Source organism: Papio anubis, chromosome 15 (genome assembly GCF_008728515.1).
Source record: "Papio anubis isolate 15944 chromosome 15, Panubis1.0, whole genome shotgun sequence".
Lineage (NCBI taxonomy): Eukaryota > Metazoa > Chordata > Mammalia > Primates > Cercopithecidae > Papio > Papio anubis.
In genome coordinates, this window is record NC_044990.1 from 5,293,833 (window position 1) to 5,311,492 (window position 17,660).

The 17,660-nt window shown below is 43.0% G+C and overlaps 1 protein-coding gene across 2 annotated transcripts in view; it reads left to right on the forward strand.

Moving 5' to 3' along the window:
- Positions 1-17,660, forward strand: part of ATP8A2 (ATPase phospholipid transporting 8A2) — a 642,805-nt gene that overhangs the window by 476,718 nt on the left and 148,427 nt on the right. For both annotated transcript variants that reach the window (XM_031655775.1, XM_003913687.5), the window contains exons 31-33: positions 10,572-10,633; positions 11,175-11,231; positions 12,676-12,783. In XM_031655775.1, coding sequence (XP_031511635.1) covers positions 10,572-10,633; positions 11,175-11,231; positions 12,676-12,783 — 227 coding nt within the window. The remainder of the gene's footprint in view (positions 1-10,571; positions 10,634-11,174; positions 11,232-12,675; positions 12,784-17,660) is intronic.

Genomic DNA, 17,660 nt, shown 5'->3' on the forward strand with positions numbered 1-17,660 from the left:
CTCTTTCATTTTATGGCACTTTTCATGCATGTCATAAGCCCCATCATTATATTAGGTTTATATCACATGCAATCAGAGATCATTCTAAATGTGACTTAGTATTTTATCAAACCAAGCACATGGGGAACTTGTGTTACCTTTGTTGTTGTTGTTGTTTACCTGGTAGAAATTGTCCCCTGGATTTCTGAGATGGGTGATGGCCCTCCTCTCTCATCTCAGCACTCACCAAGGGTGGACCTGATCCTGGATTTGCAAAAGGCTAACTGATCTCAGTCTAGTTCCTGTAAATGGCAGCCCCTCTGATGCAATGGGGAGACGAAGCCTTCTCACCTTTCTCCTTGCTCTTTAGGCCTTTGTGTACCAATGATGGGTGTCTGCGAGGAAGAGCTTGGCTCTTGGAGAACGCAGGTTTGGTGAGATCACATCTCTCTGTATGCACTTTGGATGAATTTCTTTTATAGAGACCTGTTTTGAAGCCTCATACATTTGACCAGTGCTGACCTCACCACTGTAGCCCCACCCCCACCTCATCAGCTCACCTTTCCACCTCCGTGCCCAATACAGGCTGGTTTTCTTTTTGCCTGAAATGTCCTTTCCCCTCTCAACTGACCCCCACTCCAATATCCATCTCTGCGCCCCACGCTACTTTCTCTGAAATTATGCTCTTACCATGGTTTGCACAGACGGTGGGTAAATACTATTCCGAAGGCTGGCTTGGGGAACCCAGGTATTCCAGGTTTAGGATTTTGTCCCCCTTTGCAAACATTCACTTGAGATTTTAAATATCTGATTAAAATAAAGACAGGGAAGACTCTCAGAGTGGTAGAATCGTGACGGAGCTGTTCAGATTTCAGCTCAGTGGGAAGGAATATTTTGTCAGCAACCTGCTTCAGAAATAAACTGGACAATCAAAGGAGGTTTTTCCAGCCTGCATTATCAGGAAGCTGTAGCTTGGGAACACCTTCATGACAAACACTGCACTAGGACGTCTTTTCTCCAGGAGTAGCTTATTGGCAGGTTTTAGCAAGAAACAACACCCACAGTGTTTGCCTCTAAAACAGTCGAAACAGAACCATCTGGTCCCCGGGGTGTCCCCACAGGGTGTGCAGGGTGATGACTGTGACTCGTTTGAAGGATGCTGTCTTTTCAGAGGCTCTTGGCAAGTCCGAGAATCTCACCTTGGTTTGGGAGTTTCTCCTCCAAGGGAATAAACTATGTATTTCCAGATGGTGTTAGCTTTGCCTAGGGAAGGAGATACTCTTTTCTAGGCTGAAAACTAAAATGCATCGCGGAGTTACCTCTCCAAAATGAGGAACTGAAATATTAGGCTTAGCCCGTCTTCATTAAAGTTTAATGCTCAAATTACCTTATGTGTTAACATTTTATTGAATGCCAGTAGCATTCACTGTCATGATAAGTTAGAAATTAATGCATGGTTGGCTGGGCGTGGTGGCTCACGCCTGTAATCCCAGCACTTTGGGAGGCCGAGGCAAGTGGATCACCTGAGGTCAGGAGTTCAAGACCAGCCTGGCCAACATAGTGAAACCCCGTCTCTGCTAAAAATACAGAAGTTAGCCAGGCGTGGTGGTGGACACCTGTCATCCCAGCTACCCAGGAGGCTGAGGCAGGAGAATCGCTTGAACCCGGGAGGCAGAGTTTGCAGAAGCTGAGGTCACACCACTGCACTCCAGCCTGGGTGACAGAGTGAGACTCTGTCTCAAAAAAAAAAAAAAAAAAAAAAAGGAAAGAAAGTAATGCATTGTCAAACTCTAGAAGTTACATTTAAAAAAACATCCTTTAGAGTTCTCTGTTTCTGCTGTTCTGCCAAATTGCCAGCCTCCTGTACATAGTCTTAAGGGCCTCCCCCCTCCACGTAGGTGTTCTCTTCATAGATTAGCATTCAGTCCTGAATGATCCAAGGGTTTGTCTCTTGTAAAGGCCATCCAGCTTCATGAATTGCGTTGCTCTGTGCTAATGCCTCATGCTATTTATTTTATTTTCTTTAAAAAATTTTATTTTTTCTTTTTTAGAGACAGGGTCTCACTCTGTCACGCAGGCTGGAGTGCAGTGGCACGATCATAACCTCAAACTCTTGGGCTCCGGCAACCGTCCTTCCTCAGTTTCCTGAGTAGCTGGGATAACAGGCACACGCCACCATGCCTGGCTTCTTCATATTGGTTCTCTGTCCTGATTGCGTAGAGGATTGTATCCCACCCCATTGTCTCCTCCTCCGCCTGATGGGAGAGATGAGAACTCTCTGTTAGACATTGTCTCTTCAGTGTAGGTTCTCTGTATTTACTCCACCTCCTCCTTTGTCTTCCCTCTGAGGCAGTGGTTCTCAACCAGCATTGATGTTTGCCTCCCAGGGGACATTTAGCAATGTCTGCAGATATATTTGGTTGTCACAACTAGGATGGCTGCTACTGGCATCTAGTGGGTGGAAGCCAGAGATGCCACCAAGCTGTCCGCGATGCACAGGACAGCCCCCAGACAAAGAATTATCTGGCCCAAAATGTCTGTAGTGCCAGATTTAAGAAACTCCGGGCTAATGAAATGCCCACACCAACTCAGAATAAAAGGTCAGGTCTCCAGGTGTTCCTGACACTCCCGGAGTTGTTTACTTCCTGTGCTTCCTTGTGTGGTGCAAAATTTCATATGAAATTCATTTTCATATGATTTCAAATTTCATATGAATCTAATTTTCTGTCCACCACAAATCTCTCCTGGATATTTCCTTACCATTAGGTGTCAGTATTTAAAATGAGTACTTCTTAGTCTAATTATTTTTTTCGTTGAAATTATCTTCTGTCATTCTTAGGAGTCCATTTTTCTAACTCAGTTAATTAGTACAAACTCTCCTTTACCAAATTTACAGTTTCTTGGCCGGGCGCCATGGCACATGCCTATAATCCCAGCACTTTGGGAGGCCGAGGCAGGTGGATCACCTAAGGTCAGGAGTTTGCAACCGGCCTGACTAACATGGTGAAACCCCGTCTCTACTAAATATGAAAAAAATAGCCAGGCGTGGTGGCACATGCCTGTAATCCGAGCTGCTTGGGAGGCTGAGACAGAAGAATCACTTGTACCTGGGAGGTAGAGGTTACAGTGAGCCAAGATCGTGCCGTTGCACTCCAGCCTGGGGAGTGAAATGGCACACCCAGGGGCTTCTGGGATGAGAGAGGCCTCCTTGGGAGGCCCCCAGCACCCGCTAGGCCTCACCACTTCTCCCCTCTGCCTGCCTCAACATCCCCCTGAGTCCCTGCCAGCCCACCCATACCATCCTGCAGCCTCGCTACCACCCGTGGGCAACAAGAGCGAAACTCCGTCTCAAGGAAAAAAAAAAAATTGCTGTTTCTTACTAACTGTGTGACCTTGAACATATTTGACTTATCTTTGCTGCATCAGGTTCCTCATGTGAAATATGCACAAAATTATACTATTTCATGTAGTTGCTAAAGTATTATAGGAGCTGATATATGTAAAGTGCTTAGAACTGTGCCTGTCATATAGTAAAGAGCTTATATACGATATTTTTTAAACATAGAATTTCTTGGCCGGGTGCAGTGGCTCACAGCTGTAATCCCAGCATTTTGGGAGGCCAAGCCAGGCGGATCACTTGAGGTCAGGAGTTCAAGATCAGCCTGGCCAGTATGGTGAAACCCCGCCTCTACTAAAAATGCCAAAAATTAACCAGGCATAGTGATGCACACCTGTAGTCCCAGCTACTCGGGAGGCTGAGGCAGGAGAATCACTTGAACCCAGTAGATGGAGGCTGCAGTGAGCTGAGGTTGTGCCACTGAACTCCAGCCTGGGTGACAGAGCGAGACTTTATCTTAAAAAAAAAAAAAAGAAGAAAATAAATAGAATTTCTTGTAATGTCTAAAAAATTTGTTTATTGTGTGTGTGTCCATAAAATATGAAACACGTTCTAAGTCCTCCCTGTTAAATAAATGCCTTGTATGTTTTAGTCCCTGACTCAACCAGCATTGGAAATATTGGTATTAGAAGAAAATTCAAAAAGTTGTCAAACCGTAACCACAAATTTTGATTTTCAGCTTAGTCTCCCATGCCTGCTAACCCTTTCGTCTGCTCAGAGTTTTCTCTAGGGCCCCTTAGGGCTAATGCCGGTGGCACTTCAAGCATAGAGATCATTACTCTTCTCAATTCAGATGCCTTCATGAGCAGGTGGCTTGAGATGGAGATGAGGAAAGACATTCTAAGCTATGTTGAGGAGGGAGAAGATCTGAGACTCAAATTTCTGCTGTTAAATCCACGGGGCTGATTTAGCAGCTAAGAATATGGGCCTTAGCCTTTTAGAGTTCCCTATCCGAAAGGAGCCTTAGAGATACCTTAGTTGTCATCATCTGCATCTGATATAAAAATGTCCGTTTTATGGGTGGGGGACTGAGACTCAAAACTTAAAATTTAAAAAAACGAAATAATGGCAGAGCTGCAACACAGAGCGGGGCTGCAATAGGGTCTTGTAACTCTCATTACTGGGACTCTCTCCACTAACCCTAGTTCCCTTCTCTCCACCTCATGTTTTCTTTGTTTTGTAATACAGTCATGTTTCATTGCTGTCTGTTCTTCCTCTCATGAACTTAAAATAGGAATCATTTGGTACCAAGTTTTCATACGTCTTCCTGTATTCATATGACCAGAATCAGTCTTCTCCATCCCAAACACCGCTGTTTGCCTACATACTCCAGCCAAAACCTTTCTTGATTCCCCACGTTCTTTTCTACCCTACCTCCAAATCATAAGAAAATGGTTTTGTGTTTGTTTGTTTGTTTGTTTTTATAAGACACAGGGTCTTGCTCTGTCACCCAGGCTGGAGTGCAGTGGTGATCGTAGCTCACTGCAGCTTCAGCTTCCTGGGCTTAAGGAATCCTCCCACGTAGCTGGAACTACAGGCATGCACCAGCATACCTGGGTAGTTTTTAAGAATTTTTTCATAGAGATAGGGTTACCCAGGTTGGTCTCGAACTCCTGGGCTCAAGCAGTCCTCCTGCCTCAGCCTCCTAAGTGCTGGGATTGCAGGTGTGGGCCACTGTGCCTGGCCAAATGCTGTCATTTCCACCTTCAAAATATTTCCAAGTGGCTTCTGTCCAAACTACTCTGGGCCTGCATTGTTCAACAGAACTTTCTGTGAGGATGGAAATGTTCTGTAGCTGTACTGCCCAATACAGTAGCCATTAGCCACAGGTGGCCATTGTGTATTTAAAATGACTGAGGAACTGAAGTTTTATGGCAGCTTTATTGAGCTATAACTTACATACCATCTAATCATTTAAAATATGCAATACTACGGTTTTTAACATATTCACAGAATTGTACAGCCATTACAACACAACATTATAGAACATTTTTATCACCCCCAAAAGAAACCTTATATTCATTAAGAGTCACTCCTGGCCGGGCACAGTGGCCCACGCCTGTAATCCCAGCACTTTGGGAGGCTAAGGCAGGTGAATCATCTGAGGTCAGGAGTTCAAGACCAGCCTGACCAACATGGTGAAACCCCGTCTCTACTAAAAATACAAAAATTACATGGGCATGGTGGCACACGCCTGTAATCCCAGCTCCTTGGGAGGCTGAGGCAAGAGAATTGCTTGACCTGGGAGGTGGAGATTGCAGTGAGCCGAGATCAAACCATTGCACTCCAGCCTAGGCGACAGAGTGAGACTCCATCTCAAAAAAAAAAAAAAAAAAAAAAAAGTCCCTATTTCTCCCAAGCACCTCCAGTACTGGAAACCACTGATCTGCTGTCTGTCTCTGTAGATGTGCCCATTTCTGGATATTTCATAGAGATGGCATATGTGACCTTTGGTGTCTGGCTTCTTCACTTAGCATAAGGTTTTCAAGGTTCATCCACGTTGTAGCATGTATCAGTACTTCATTCCTTTTTATTGCGAAAGTGTTCTATCATATTGATATACCACATTTTACTTACCAATTTGCAGTTGATGGGCATTTGGGTTATAAATAGGCTATTGTGAATAATGAATAATGCTGTTCATTATTTTGAGCTATTATGAATAATTATAATAATGGTTCCATGGCATTTAGGTACAAGGTTTTGTGGGTTTCATTCATATGTTTTCATTTCTCTTGGGTATGTACCTAGGAGTAGAATGGCTAGGTCACATGGTAACTATACATAACCCTTTGAGAAACTGCCTCACGGTTTTCCAGGCTTTGCACCGTTTCACTTCCCCACCAGCATTGTATGAAAGATCTAATTTCTCCACATCTTGTCATTGTCTGTTTTTTTGTAGGCACCCTGGTGGGTGTTAAGCGGTATCTTATTGTGGTTTTGATTTTATATTTCCTTGATGGCTAATGATGTTGAGCTGTTCTTCATGCACTTACTGGCCATTTTAATGTCTTCTTTGCAAAACTGTCTATTCAGATCCTTTGCCTATTTTTAAATTTTTTTTGGGGGGCTTTTTCCTGTTGAGTTGTAAGAGCTCTTTGTGTATTTTGGATGCAGGTTTCAGTACATAATTTGCAAGTACTTTTTTCCATTTATCAGGCTGTCTTTTTACTTTCTTGGTGTTGTCCTTTGAAGCACAGAAGTCTCCAATTTTGAAGAAGTTCAGTTCATCTACGTTTTTCTTTCCTCACTGTACTTTTGGTGCCATATCTAAGAAACCATTGCCAGATCCAAGGTCATAAAGATTCATCGCTATGTTTTATCATAAGAGTTTTATAGTTTTACAACTCAAAAACAAAAAGTCAAATACTGCATGGTCTCACTGATAAGTGGTAGCTAAGTAATGTGTACACATGGACATGGCATGTGGCATGATAGACACTGGAGACTCAGAAGGGTGAGAGGGTGGGAAGGGAAAGGGTGACGAGAAGTTCTTTAATAGGTACAATGCACATTGTTCAGGTGATGGAGACACTAAAAGCCTAGACTTCAGTCCAATATATCCATGTAACAAACTTGCACTTGCACCCCTTAAATTTACATCAATTAAAAATGATTTTATAGTTTTGTTTCTATGATCCATTTTTTGAAATTTTTATTGTGGTAAAAACAACAGCTTTGCCATTTTAACCACTTTAAGCATACAATTCAGAAACGTTGATTACAGAATGTTGTGCAACCATCACCACTATGTTTTTCCAAAAATTTTCATCACCCCAAACTGAGACTCTGTGCTCGTTAAGCAATAACTCCTCATTCTCCCCTTCCTCCCCAGCCCCAGGTAGGAATGAATTTTTTATTGTATTTTATTTTAATTAATTTAATTGTAAACAACTAAATGCAGCTGGTGATTACCATATTGGGCTGCACAGTTATAACACGACTAGCGTCCTCTTGGATAGACTGCTACAATCATTTCTAAGCTGGCTTTGCATTTATTATTATCCCATTTATGGTTACCTATGGTCCATTCTCCCATAGAAGCTGGACTATTCCTTTAAGAACATAACTTATTCCATTTCATTCCCAGCTCTGAACCTTCCGGTGATTACCTATTACAATTAACAAAGAAATCCAAGCTCTTTGTTGCGGTCCACATTTGTCTGCCCCTCTGACTGTCTGTATTCTCCTTTTCCTTCTCCCAGTGCCTGCAGCCCCACTGGTCTCTGTAATGATCCTTGAGCTCATCAAGTGCTGTCTGTATTCAGACTGCACAGTTTCTCTTCTCTGCCTGGAACACTCACCCTGTAGATCCCCATTTAATTCTCTCCCTCATACCATTCAGATCTGCTCAAATGTCACCTCCTCAGAAAGATTCTTCCCGAGCTCCCTATCTAAGATAGCAAACCCTGTCACCCTGTATGCTATTACTCTACCTTATATCTGCTGTGTTTTATTCTTATTTTTTTTATTAAGACGGAGTCTTACACTGTCACCCAGGCTGGAGTGCACTGTTGCAGTCATGGCTCACTGCAGCCTCAAACTCCGGAGCTCAAGCAATCCTCCCAAGTAGCTGGGACCACAGGCGAGCACCACCACACTCCGCTAATATATTTCTTTTCTTTTCTTTTCCCTTTTTTTTTTTTTTTTTTTTTTTTTGAGGCAGAGTCTCACTCTGTTGCCCAGGCTGGAGTGCAGTGGCATGATTACTCACTGCAACCTCCGCCTCCCGGGTTCAAGTGATTCTCATGCCTCAGCCTCCTGAGTAGCTGGCAATTCAGGCACCTGCTACCACACCCAGTTAATTTTTATATTTTTAGTAGAGATGGGGTTTCATCATGTTGGCCAGGCTGGTCTTGAACTCCTGACCTCAGGTGATCCACCTGTCTCCACCTTCCAAATTGCTGGGATTATAGGCGTGAGCCACTTCTCTCAGCAGCTAATGTATTTCTTCATAGCACTTATTACACCTGACATTTTATTGTGTATCTGTTCAAGGATTTATGTCCTGTCTCCATATAAAAACAGGGACCTTCTCTTCCCAGTTCTCATAATAATGCCTGGCATAAAATAGGCTGTAAGTAAATATTTGTTGAGTACATAAAAGAAGAATGTTATTCGTTTCAAGGCTATAATCTATGTTAGAATCAAAGAGATGGTCTCCGTGCTAAACTGAAGTATTTCTTCACTGAGGCAGGCATTTAAAAGTGTTGCATTTGTTAGTAAAACAGTCTTAAGGCCAGTTCCTGAAAAGTGAACCCCTACAGTTTTGAGTAACTATTTGCTAATACATCAGTGTGTTGCCTTCGTGGGATTAATTTGGCCTTTCTCTTACTTTTTTAACTTGCTCCATTCCTTCCCTTTTAATGAAGTCATGCCTAAGCCCCAGTCTGTCCTTGCCCCATCTCCCCTGAGCTTTGAGACCATTCCTTTTTAAGTCAGTGGCCATGCCTCGCCCTGTTCTCCTGTTATAACTCTTACTTTACCCAGCAGCAGGCCCTCCATTTAGTGCAGCCCGTCATGTTGCCTTCCTGGTTCATCCTCCCTTATCCACAGATTTACCTGGCTGGAATCGGGAGACTGTATGTGCCCAAGGGCTGGATTCAGGGACCCATGCTTCCCCAGTTCCACTTATGACTCCATCATTATGCTGTTTTAGGAAAAAGAAAAGATACTGATTCTCTAATAAGAGTGGAATTGTTCAACAAGCATTGGGTAATTCAGCGAGCCCAGATATGTATGTATAGCAGCTACTGGTTGGAAATTTGAACACAAACATCCTTATCTACCCAGACTGTGGGCCACAGACCAGGACTGAGTATAAAAAATAATAAAACCCAATGCCACATGTTGTCTCTTATAAGTCGGAACTCAACATTGGGTACACATGAACATAAAGAAGAGAACAATAGACGCCAGAGAACTTGACAGGAGAAGGAGGGAGGAAAGGCTTGAAAAACTACCCATTGGGAGGCCAGGCGCAGTGGCTCACGCCTGTAATCCCAGCACTTTGGGAGGCTGAGGCGGGTGGATCATGAGGTCAGGACTTCGAGACCAGCCTGGTTAAGGTGGTGAAACCCCATCTCTACTAAAAATACAAAAATTAGCCGGGCATGGTAGCGGGCACCTATAATCCCAGCTACTTGGGAGGCTGAGGCAGAGAACTGCTTGAACCCGGGAGGCAGAGGTTGCAGTGAGCCGAGATTGTTCCATTACACTCCAGCCTGGGCGACAGACTGAGACTGTATCTCAAAAAAACACAACTACCTATTGGGTACTGTGCTCACTACCTGGGTGTCAGAGTCATTTGTACTCCAGACCTCGGCATCACATATACCTTTGTAACAAACCTGCGCACACACCCCCAAATCTAAAACAAAAGTTGAAAGAAATAAGAGTAAAGGAAGGTTGGCAGTGTCATCCAAGGAAACTAAGCCTGATGTTAAAATAGGCTCTGACCACTCAGGATTAAAAACAGACTTCTCTATGCAGGTGTAGTGGAGACGATGAAACAACTCTATTAGCATCCGTTGTTATAGACATTGTCATAGCCATCACTGAGAAGGAAAAAAAAAAAGGAAAATATTGGAAAACTGAAGCTTCAAATCCTTCTTGTATTTTCTAAACTCCTGTGGTTGGAGTGCTTGCGTTCCCCCAGGTGATAGGCTCTGGAAGCTCATACAGTTGCAAATGAGAACATGAATAGTAAATACCCCCAAGATTCTTTCCAAGTTCAGCCATTATGAATTGGTTTAATATGCATGTAGTTATCTTTTTATTGGTCCGTAATTCCAATTTAGCAAAAATTAAACATGAATCATAAGGGAACACCTGGAAAAAGCCTCAACATTGGTGGCACTTAATAAAAATGGATAAATATGTTCTTATTCCTTTTTTAAAACAAACTGGACAAAGATAAATTTTAATGTTTATAAAAATGTAAATTTCAATGCAGATCAAGCGTTTGGTTGGTTGGCTTGTTGGAAGCTTGACTTTATTTGCTTCATTTGGAGAGAATATAAGATGAAAAAGTTCATCATTAGGAAGAGAAGTAGGCATTAGAATCACAAGATGGGATTTTGAAATATTCTGTGAGTTGATAGATGTTCTTAAAGTTCCCTGTTTAATGCTCCGAATTAAATAGGTGGCCATGCTCGGCTCCTTGGATGTTAATAGTAACTTCTTTGTTTTTCAGATACTGTGTTGACCAGTGGTCATGCCACCGACTATTTATTTGTTGGAAATATTGTTTACACAGTAAGTTTATCTCTGTTTACTAAGCCGTTCTTAAACAGCTTATGTGTGGCTTGCACTTCTCTAAACGCTTAAAAAGAGCCTTCCTCATTATTTATTTCAAATCTTCAAAATGTATTTTGTATATCCTTCAAAGTTCAGAATGGCTGTGAAATGCTTACAGCATCATTTCTGAAGGTTATGCAGCGCCAGGGTTTCTTGGCAGGTGGTTAACAGATTTCCCCATTCTTCAAACGACCATTTTACACCTGCCTGCAAAGGAAAACAACACTCAGGAAGGCAGTTTCTCCCAAGCTAAGAAAAGGGCAAAACTATTATTTATGAGAAAGACTGTTACTAGAACGAAAGCTCTTCTGGAAGTGAATCTGCCTGTATGTTCCCTGAAAATAACCCCTAGAGAACTAGCTACTGACATGGCTCATACTTTCAAAGCAGAGCTGCCTTGGGGAAGCTAGCTGTGGAGTGGGGAGATGGGATTTCTCACGGAAAGTGAAAGTAACTCATTGAGAATGATGGTTTTCCAAACTGCTTTTTGTTTTCACAGTATGTTGTCGTTACTGTTTGTCTGAAAGCTGGCTTGGAGACCACAGCTTGGACTAAAGTAAGTTTTCTCTAGAATTGTTTCTCTGTTCAGTATAGATATTTTTCATGCTATGGTTTCTTTTTAAGCCTTGGGGAAACAATAAGCAATATCTGGCTATCTTCTTTCAGATTTTCTGTGTAAAAATTGTGGTTTGATCTTTATCGGGGTAAATTTGTAATCCAGAGTCTCTTGGTGATTCATTTGCTTGGCACATAGTACAGCTCTAAACTATTAACAGTCATCTCATTTCAAATGTATATGCTCATTGTAAAAACAAAAACCATATATACACACATATATATGGAAAATATAGAAGGACAAAAAACATTTAATGTCCATAATTTTACCACCAAGAGACAATCACTGTTAATGCTTTCCTGTGGAAACTTCCAGACTTTGTTCTGTGTCTGCATGTGTGTATTTTTTAATAAGATGATGCATTATAAAACATAAGACTTCATAATCCCTTTTAATTTAAATATATGTTAGGCACATTTTCTGTGCCTTAAAACACAATTCAACAAAGTTATTTTTCTTGATTAAAGAGTATTCCATTTTAGAGACGTTTCATCATTTATTTCATCACTCTCTTATTTTAGACATTTTGGTTATTTCCAGCATTTAAAGATTATAACCAAAGCTTCATGTGTGTCTCTCACAAAGTGTCATGACCTGGCTGCTGTTTAAATGCTCTGCTAAGAAAAATGGGGATGAGGTGGGAGGTCAGTGAGGAATCAGGGAATCCCCTAAGAGACAGTGGCAATTAATCCCGGTCACAGGTGATGATGACTTCGCTTAGGATGTTAGAGGAGGAGGTAGTGAGAAGTGGTCAGAGTCTGGATTCATTTTATCTTTTTAAAAGCCAACAGAGCTTGCACATGGATTAGATTGTGGGGTGTGAAGAGAGAAAGAAGTCAAGGATCATCATATTAAGAGGACAAAGAAGAAAAAATGAACAACTCAGTAGGTGCTTAAAGGGGCATTGTTAAGAGGCAACATCCATTTCAGATTTAAAAATAAAAAACTCTGGGCTAACGGAATGGGACGATCAAAGTCTTGAAATGATAAATAAAAGCATCTTATTTATTTTTTCTGTTCAGCCACTCTGTTGCCAGATTAATGAGTCCTTATTGTAAGACAGCCACAGGTTGGAGCAAACACTTGCTATGAACTGAGAGGGGCCCACTGTCACTACGGGAGAAATCTTAGAATACGGTCAGCTGTGACAGCAAAAGCACCTTTATCTTCAGGGTACTTTGGGGCCATTCATTACTTGAATTCATTGTTAAACATTCTGAGACACAGGAATTAGAAAGATTTAACTTCCCATTAACTGGTGAGTCATCAACATCTTTCCATAAGGAAAGGCTGCTTGGATGCAAGGATTCTGCAGCAAGTGGAGTTGGAGTGAACCTGCCAGGCCCGCCGAGAAGCCTGTCTGAGTGTCTGTTTCCCTCTGCAGTTCAGTCATCTGGCTGTCTGGGGAAGCATGCTGACCTGGCTGGTGTTTTTTGGCATCTACTCCACCATCTGGCCCACCATTCCCATTGCTCCGGATATGAGAGGACAGGTAGGTACTCCTGATTGGGAGTGTGTCTTCTGTGTCTTGTGACATCAGGGTTTCTCCATGGGTGGGTGAGCAGGTGCTGTGTGTCTTACAACCACAATGAGCTTCAGGAGAGGCTGGTCCTACCTGCTTCCATCAGAGTCTATCAGGAGAGAAACCAAACCAAAGCACCTGGAAGAGGTCATCCAGTCCACAGAAATGGCATTTGAGGTTGCAGGTGTTATGAAAACTGTCAACTTAAAACCTCTGGCTCATTGGCGTGCTCACATTTCCGTAATGAATTATGTGTTAATTACACACAGTACCAATATGTACAGTTTGGAAACTGGAGCTATTTTGAATGGTTCGTCATCCCGTGATTATGTCCATTACAGTTTTGATGCTATACTCTGGTTTGTTGTTATACTCTGCTGGGTCACCTGTGAGAGATGAATCTAACAGCTCTATGAACCAGATCATGGATAAACCAGAATCTCTCATTGTTCATCTCTTTGAACTAGAGAGGCTGAGATTAAAGACCTTTACACTCATTTTAATGTTTTTTATTTTTTTCTTTCACATGATCTTTGTCCAGTGCATAAGATTGAGCCATCAACAGTGACAAACTGTATCCTATAATCCCACAGTATCGGGTGTGGAGAGGAATGAGCTGACAATCCTGTGGTCCACACCTCCTCAGTTTACCAAGGAAGCTGTGCAGACCCAGGTCTCCGAGCCCACCCCACAGACCCCACCCTGGGGTTGCCCTCATCCAACACTGCCCTTAGACCCCAAGAGGCTGCTGGGCCCTACACTTCAGGGGCCTCCGCTCTGGCCCTCAGTGGCTGGGTGTGTTCCTCGGCATGGAATGAAAAGCTGTGATGCACAGTGTCGGTCTTCCCACTTGTAACCTATTCTCTGGGCTCCCAGGACCCCTTGTTTCCTTCCCAAACAGCCAAAGGCCCACTCTCCAGGCCTGCCTGGTCCTCTCTCCATATCCAGGCCAGTGTGTACACCCCTGGGCCAAAGGGGCAGCTGTTTGCAGGGGTGTGCACTGAGTAGATGATGTTTGCGCCGGTGTTCCCGCCCATACTTGCAGGACGCTTGTGCCGGGGCACAGAGCCCAGAATGAGAAGGGACCTGTGGGTCAGGCTTCCACTGGTGTTCCTGCCCCAGGATACGTACTGCAGGGCCAGGCCTGTGCATGGTACACCTGGCTCCTATCTCTGCCTTACTTACTCTGTAGACATGAACAAAACCTCCTGGGTCCACCCAAGTGTGGACCATGTCTAGCAGCTGTTTCTTGTGAGATAGCCCAGGGTAGCATTATTTGCCATTTCACCTGGTAGCTCTGTCAGCTCATAGCTCACGTTGTCTGAGACCTCCACTGAGTGTGGGTGCTGAGCGGGACGGACCTGTCCTATAGGAGTGGGCTTGCATGTCGTTTAGTGCATCTTTGCTTTCTGTAAGGAAAGAGGACAAACATATAACATGCTTTTCAGGTTTTTTCCAAATCCAGACAGTAGAGAAAATTAGAGGGCATTCAGTGAACCCAGAAGATTGTTGTGTAGCAAAATGAGCATTTTCCAACAAAGGTATTTTGTGTTTAAATAAATCAGCTCTATTTTAAAGCAATGTGATTGATCCCCACAAAAAGCAAACCAAGAAAAGTATCCACTACAAGACAGCGATCCTTTGGTAAGGCATTGGTGCTTAGAATATCTGCTTTGTGTTCTCTTCCTTTTGGTTCAGGATGGATCTGCTGTGATGAATATTTCATTTGGGGAATTTTATGGTGCTGGACAATAGATGGGGCCTCGGCCGATGGCCATAGACAGTGTTCTAAATTAGAGAGTGACAGCTGACAGGACGGGGTCGCTTGGCGTGTGACTGACAGAAAAAGCCCATTCGTTTGAAAGCCCCTCCTGTGCCCTAGACAGAGAGCTGTGCCAGGGAGCCACGTGTGCTTCAGTAACTCCAAATGTGCGTAAGGTAGGCTGCTTGCCACCTCCCATTCCCGTCGAGATACCGACTTTCCAGCTACGGAAGGACCGGGCTGATCATGCGGCTGCTAAGGTGCCGACATTTTCACTGTGCCGGTCACGTAAGCATGATGGTCTGTATGGTTAGAAGGCTCAGATTAACGGTGACATTCACATATTTAAGGACTCTTCCAGCAGAAATGTAGTGAGCTGTTTCTACCATCCAGAAGCAAAGAAGTGCTCATATTCAACCACATTTCACTTCTCTGTAAAAGCTTATTTTTATTTGAAACATGTCATTTTAATGACTTTATTGGTTGGTTCCCATGAAGCAAATGATAACGATGTGAAATAGAGGATAGCTGGGTGAAACTGAGGTTCTCATTAGGCGGTAAATGAGAGGATTAGTGTGGTTCTCTAGTGGCCGGACTTCCAAGCAGGTACTCTGCTGTCTGAGTCTAAAGAACCGTGTGTCATCTCTAGTTTACCTCCAGGGCAGGGGGCTCCAAGTAGGTAAAGGGGACCAGGAAACCATGTGTAACTTTAGTGGCACAGCCAACCTTTCTAGTGTTTCACCTGCAGTCTGCCACTCTGTATTTTGACTCAGCGCTTTGTTCATTCTTTGAAACATGGCAGGGAAGTATTACAAAACATTGTTTTAAACGCTTTTGAAGGATTGCTTGGGTGGAGAGTGGCTAAGACTAGCCTGAAGTCTCAGAAAGCCTTCCTGCTGGCTCGGGAGGACTTATATGCTGTCATAAAAAGATGTAGGAACTGGGTTCAGGTGCAGTCAGTAAAAGGAATTGGCTGTTTTGGGGAATTACTAAAAACATGCCCACGCCCTGTTCATTCCTGGGGGTCTAGGTTGGTAAATGCTTAGGAGTAAAGGGTGTTCCAGGAAAAGGCCACTTTTCAAAATGACTATTTGAAGAATGCTTCTAGTGATTTTTATAAACCATTTTTTACGGTTCACTAAACAGTAGGTTTTTGGCAAGTGAACCTGGTTATGTGAAGTTCTAGAATTAAACTAGTGCCTAACAGCAAACGGCTTTTCTCACTCAGAAGCCAGAACCAGATTGGACACACAAAACGTTCTGTCTATTCATAACTTCTTCAGCCATTGAAAAGATGCATTGTTTCTACCGGGGGTTTCCTAAATTAATTTGATTAAATATGTCTTTGTCTTGTCCATTATATTTGGAGTTTTTGTCACGAGGGAGAATGCGGGCTTTCCCTTGAGGGCAGAGGAAAGGAAGAGCTATAGAATTGAGTTATTCTATACTATCAAAGAGTCTTTATCTTCCCTACATCACCTCATGATATGGTATGTGAAACCCAGCCAGACAGCGTGTCAGGAAGTCCCAGTGGAAGTTTCTGAAATCAAAGAAGTCATCTGCATCCTTCCCCTCCTGAAAGTACACCACATTTGTGGGATTTTAAGGGGCACCCTGTTTTTCCATTTTTCTCTTTTGAAGCTTGGATTTATAGTAAATTGAAAACTTGGGTTGTGTCTGTCCTGGGGAATGCCAGTCCTCAGCTGTGGAAAATGCGTGATGATGTTTTTTCCGTAGGGGACCAGGTGGTTCTCTTTCCCTCATAGCATAACCATTAGATAGAATATGGGTCCCCAAAGCAAATGCTTAAAGGTGGAAAATGACAAAATCCCTTAGCTCACCGCCTGCCCCAAAGTTGCCTGCTGAAGTAGAGCTTTGAATGGGAAAGATGAGGGAAACTTAATCCTAGACCAGGTCAGGAAAAGTGTTTGTTTTCTTCATGCATTTCCCAACACTTCTGACTTTAGTGGTGCTGGAGGGAACGCCATCTGACTTGACCTCTGTTCAAAAGTCCGGAGACCTGGCTGTGTTCATGCCCCAGCTATGATAGTTATGTAACCACTGGCAAATCATTTTACTTGCATTAATCTCCTAATCAGCAAAGTCAGAGTAATGCCACCCACCCTGATTACTTTAGAGGATTGTGATGAAGATATAATAGGCTAGTGGGAAATCTACAACATGCATGCTCTTCTTTTTCCTGGAGTGACGAACTGTTTTTGAACCTTCATCAATAAGAATATTGCTGTGATTTAAACTCCAAATTCTTTTAGCCAAAGAATTTTAACATTTTATAGGTTCTAAATGGGATGTTTTTCAGTAAGGTCTATTGACCATCTGCATCCAAATCATCTGGGTTGCTTGTCAAAATGACAACCCCCACACCCCAAAAATATGTGCAGGCAGTCACATACACAGAGACATACATGTACACAAACACATATACACAGACACAAAAATATGTGCAGGCAATCACATGCACACACATACATGCACGCACACACACACACAGATGCACATAGACACACAAAAATATGTGCAGGCAATCATACACAGAGACATACATGCACGCACACACACACACACATATGTGCAGGCAATCACATACACAGAGACACACGTGCACACACACACAGACGCACATATACACAGACACACACAGACACACAAAAATATGTGCAGGCAATCACATACACACACAGAGACATACATGCAGACACACACAGATGCACATATACACAGACACACATATACACAGACACACACAGACATATACACACACACATATACACAGACTCACACACAGACAAACATATACGCAGACACACACACACACATACAGACACAGACACACATATACACAGACACATACACAGACACACACAGACACACATATACACAGACTCACACACACAGACACACATGCACACAGACACACATATACACAGACACACAGAGACACACAGTGCACACACACTGACACACATGTACACAGACACACACACACAGACACACATATACACAGACACACATAGTGGATTGCAAACTCTGGGTGTGGAGCCCCAGCATCTTGGCTTTAGTAAAT